The sequence below is a fragment of the Hibiscus syriacus genome, unplaced genomic scaffold, assembly GCF_006381635.1.
Source record: "Hibiscus syriacus cultivar Baekdansim isolate YM2019G1 unplaced genomic scaffold, ASM638163v2 tig00110213_pilon, whole genome shotgun sequence".
NCBI lineage: Eukaryota > Viridiplantae > Streptophyta > Magnoliopsida > Malvales > Malvaceae > Hibiscus > Hibiscus syriacus.
Window position 1 is genome coordinate 792,900 of NW_024062630.1, and position 5,107 is coordinate 798,006.

Below are 5,107 nucleotides of genomic sequence, written 5' to 3' on the forward strand. Positions count from 1 at the left end.
GTATGATGCCATTCACAGCAAAATCCAATCAATTTAATGGCTCAAAATTGGATCTTCACATCACGAGCCACATTTCCATTACAAATCTTGGTAAGAATATCAAAGCAATAAACCAGTGTGTCAACAACACCAACAATAAGCTCAACAATGTCAATTACCACATGCATGATAGAGACACTTTAACTAGCCTTCTACAATTCAAGAAAATACTATGAAAATACACAGAAGACAGTGCATTTATAGCATGCAAAGCATATAGAAGGAATGTAGATGCAATCTAAATGATGGTCTAACATTGGGGCAACTGTGATTGAAAAATGCTGGAAATGCAATAGGCAATAGTATATTATATATGTGCTCCATAAAACATTCCACCATGTTCTGTCTTTAATATCTGCTTTGTACGATTTTGTACTATGCTGAAGTTCTTGATTGCAGTTTTCCGTTACCTTTCTCCTACATAAACTCTGTACGATAAAAAGAAATAATGCATCATAGGCATACTGAGTTTTACCCTTTCAAAACTCTCACATTGACTGAAGAAGTCCACGTCTGATTGGGAGAAGAAAGAAAAAATCTTGCACAACAAGAACAAAGTCGTACAGGGAAAAAGGAGATTATACTAACAGAAGCAACCCTATCCATAAAATGAAACTAAAAACCAACTTCTAAGGCAGAGTGTTCTTAAAGTAACAATTAATTTCACTAATTAAAACATTAATGTCAAAAGAAGGTAACAAGGGAAAAGAAAGGACAGAAGGAAACCCTAATTGCATCACTGTGACTGAAGACAGTTCATTAAGAAGGTCCGACCAACAAATCCATTGGACTTGTACACGTCTCTATCCACGACTACAATAATGATCAAGGTCCTACTGGTGGAATGACATTTAAGCTCAATAATGAATAATTGAATGGAAAATTAAAATTTCAGAACTCATCACACGGTTAGGTAATTCAAACAAAAACCCAAAAACAACTAAGAACACCAGTTGTTGCGTGCGGATTGGCTTCCACTCAAGTAAAACCAAAAAGAAACAATGTCAACAACTCGATAATTTGTATTAAGGATTGCAAATAAACAACAAAATCCCTTATAGCAAATTACATAGAAGAAAGAAGCGAGGCATGAATTATCACAGCAGCTTACTAAATTGAACAAATTTAGTCCTAATGTCAATTTATATGGGAGGATTAGTACCACAGAACGACCATTCTAACCACAAAACTTCTTTTTCTACTTCTTCCTCGTTGATGTACATATCATTTCATTAAAGCCTCTCTCTCTCTCAACAGAATCTAAGCTCGACCAGTTCTTCATTCCTTCACCAAAAGTGTCAGTATTTACATCGAGTAAAATCATACAATCTACACACATTCCTTTCCTTCCTAGATGAAAATTGTCACATTATAATATCAGATAAAAAGAAAACAGGTTAGCCTAAAAATGAACAAAGAATCCATTGCCCAACCATTCAATCCTCGAAATCCCAATCGTTCTCTCTCCTAGATGACCTACCAAACACTGAACTTGTTCTGCTTCTCCTCGTAAACCCAGAATCTGAACCTGAACGAGATGAGGAGCTCCTAAACCTCCCAAAAAAGGAAACAAAACCACGAAAAACACTCCCCAATCCTCCACTTTCTTGTGATCTCCTCCCACTTGGCGCCCATGAAATCCTTCCAGGTGCACCTGCTGCATTATTAAACCCACCATCCATCTCAGTGAAAACTAGTGGAAACTCCCTCTCCGCAGCTCTCCTCCCACCAGGAAACCTCCCCACAGCGAACCCACCTCTCGGTAACCTCCATATTGTTAATCCCACGGCTCCTTCATCTCTAACTGCTTCATTTTCACTTAAATTGTTTCCATTATTTTCCCTTGGCAACTCATGGCGGCAAACTGGACAAGAGTTCCGAATCAAAAGCCAGGGTAAAATACAATCCGAATGGTAAATATGCTTACAAGGCATTTCCCGAGCTTCACAATCTAGTTCGAACTGCTCTTTACAAACTGCACAGTGAGATTCCGTGCTTACATGTCCGCCAGTGATATTAACCACCGGCATTGATTCAATCGCCGCTTTGGAAGCAGGCGGTTGCTCAAAACGGCCAACACCGTTTACTTCTAATTGAGATAACTGATCAACAAGCCGATCAAAACCCGAACCCATTAAAAACTCAGACATGCTAGCAGGTAAGGGGCGAAGACCCGACCCTGATCCATCATCATAATAAAGCTCAAAATTGGCATTTCCGCTTGCAGGAACTACGCTGTCGTATTCGGAGGTAGGCCCACGAAGAACGACGACGGGATTGAAAGGGGATCGATCGACAGCGTTCCTTCGAGCTAGGCGGAAACGAGGAGCAGCAGTATGGCTGGGGCTGAGAGCTGGGCTGGGCGTCTCCGAGTACATAGCGGTGGCGAGGAAACGGTGGTGAATTGGGGAACGGGAGGGCATTTCGAATTCTTCGATGAATCCGCTTCCGCAATCGGGGCAATGGATCGAATATTGAGGGGATCGGACCCGGATCTGGATGAACCGGTTGCATCTGTAGCACCAATAGGATAATCTTATCGATTCCATCGAAAGGTAAAAGACTGAAATACCTGAATAAATCAAAACTTGGATAAATCGGAAAATTTTTGAACCCTAGGATTTGAGAGAGCTTAGAAAGGAAAAGAAAAGGGTGGAAATTTGAGAGAAATGATAAAATGGGAATGGGAGGGAGGCGCGGTGGTGTTTAATTAAGCATTGATTATGCGCTTTTAATACTTCTGGAAATGGATTAATTAACAGAATATAGTTTACTTTGTTTACTTAAGGATAAAGTACACGTTTTAGTACCTAAAGTTTCACGTATTTCAAAATTATATCTAATGTTTATTTTTGTTTCATTTTGGTATATATCTGGGAAAAATCATATCTAATTGTTATAACATGACACTTTTTATGAATAAATTTCATCATTCGTCATTCAAATATTTTTTCACTCTTAATTTGGTCATTGAAGTTTAATTTTATTTAATTTAATTACTTAACTTTCAAATTACTCCTAATTTAATTACTCTAACTTTCAAATTTATTTTTTTTTTATTTTAATTATATTTTAATAAAATAATAATAAAAAATGTCATAAAAATTATTAATAAAATAAATTATAGTTATTAAAATATGAGTAATTTGAAAGTTAAATAGTTAAAATGAAATTTTTTAAACTTTAATTATCAAAATAGGAGAAAGAATGTAATTAAGTGATGAATGATATAATTTATCCATAAAAAATACCACCAGCAACACTTCCGCTAAGTTACATGGTACTAAAATAAAATAAAAAATAAACTTTAAGTGTTATTTTGAAATAAATGAAAATTTATATAATAAAAAACAAAACTAATTACTTAGGTATTAAACGTATAGTTTACTCTTCACTTAATGGGTTATTAAGTTAACGGCGTTAGAGAAGCAGCACTGGAAGTCGTAGGAAATTCAAATCCCCCCGCGGCCAGGCTGTTGCCCATGTTGTTGTTACTCATTGGCTTATTACATTTCCCCTTTCCTTTATTTATATTTAGATAAATTATTTATTTCCTCATTTACATATTATTTTAATTAATTATTTATTTATTTAAAAATATATTTAACATTATTTCTTTTTAATCAGATACATTTAAAAATTTTAGAAAATTAATGAAAATATTGAGACAACATATTTTAAATATATTAAATGTCATTCCAATGCCACTGTCATAGAAAAGTCTGAAGAAAGGAACCATGAAATGTGGTTCCCATAATCTTATTTATTCAGAATCTCATCGTGAAGTATTGAATGGTCCAAAAGCCACAAGGAAGTTTGAATTATTCAAATATTATGTAATATGTGGTATAAAAACCCTTATTTAAAAAAAATTGTAATGGGGTGAGAGGGAGGTAAGGTAGTAGGATGCCCCAACGTCAGGTTGAGAACAGTTTCCGTGAAAGATTTCCAACAGTCAGAATTATGAATTGTCTATTGTAAACTCGATTCCACGACTACAAAATTTCTAATGCGCACACTAAAAACCACATTAGATTTGGTCCCCAAAAAACACTACATTAGATGTTAGATCGCAAATAAAGAAAATATCTAATAGATTTCAAACTCTAATCTCAAAGTATCTCGGCTTCCCCATCAAGATATCTCACTACTTGACAGCCACTTGAGTCCTTGAATCAAGTTCCGATGATGGAGTCGTCCGATGCTAGCGATTTCTAATAGGAATTACCGTAAACCCTGCTTAGAGCCTTAGATTCTTGAGAAACTCGCTTGACAGCCACTTGAGTCCTTGAATCTCGAAGTTTCCCTTCGTAAACACCGCCGGAACCACCGTAGCCGAGTAAGTTTTTTGCACTGAACCCATTGGTTGCTTGCTTGTGTTCTTGGTAAGAGTATCGTTTTGGTCCAATCTCCAGATCCCAATCTTCGATTACATCTTCGTTCTTACTTTTGATAATGAAATAATAAATGGCAGCCGATACCGCTAATATGACTAGAACGGCCGATGAAACCGAGACACCGACTATTAAAGCTGTGTGCTTATTTGGCGGTCCAGGAAGTGAGGTAAAGAAGATAGATCAAGACCCTGAGCTTCTCCGTTGATTTTAAAGCTCCAACCTAAGATATAATGAGAGCTAGTAAGTAACCCGGTCGACGCGGAGAAACCAACGTACATAAACTCATGAAAATACGGTGAAAGATCTACATGAAACGACAAGATCGGGAATATCGGTCTTGTTGAATTTGGTGCGGTCGTTACATTGAGCATATTTTCATCCAAATCATAAAAGACCCAAGCTTGGATTGCTTTTCCAATCATGAGGGTAATATTTTGCTTCGTTGAACCATGCGTGTAGAAACCTGCAGGAACCGAGGCATTCGAGTTCAAGCTGTTGATATCGACGCCGACATGGTTCTCGTTGATGTCGCGGAACTCAATATCCTGAACCGTGTCAAACTCGACCGCCACGAGATCATGGTTCTAGGGGCTGTCTTCGGCTTCGGTCGCGATTTGGATTCCGAGATACTGCCTCGGAAATGCTTTGAGATCTTTAGAAGTGGCGATTAC

The 5,107-nt window shown here is 37.1% G+C and overlaps 1 protein-coding gene across 1 annotated transcript; it reads right to left on the reverse strand.

The window, feature by feature from the left end:
* Nucleotides 1-1,043: 1,043 nt before the first annotated feature.
* Nucleotides 1,044-2,732, reverse strand: LOC120113815 (probable E3 ubiquitin-protein ligase RHC2A). The gene has a single exon (XM_039134864.1). The coding sequence runs from the start codon at nt 2,586-2,588 to the stop codon at nt 1,476-1,478; it is 1,113 nt and encodes a 370-aa protein (XP_038990795.1). The 5' UTR covers nt 2,589-2,732; the 3' UTR covers nt 1,044-1,475.
* Nucleotides 2,733-5,107: the final 2,375 nt, after the last annotated feature.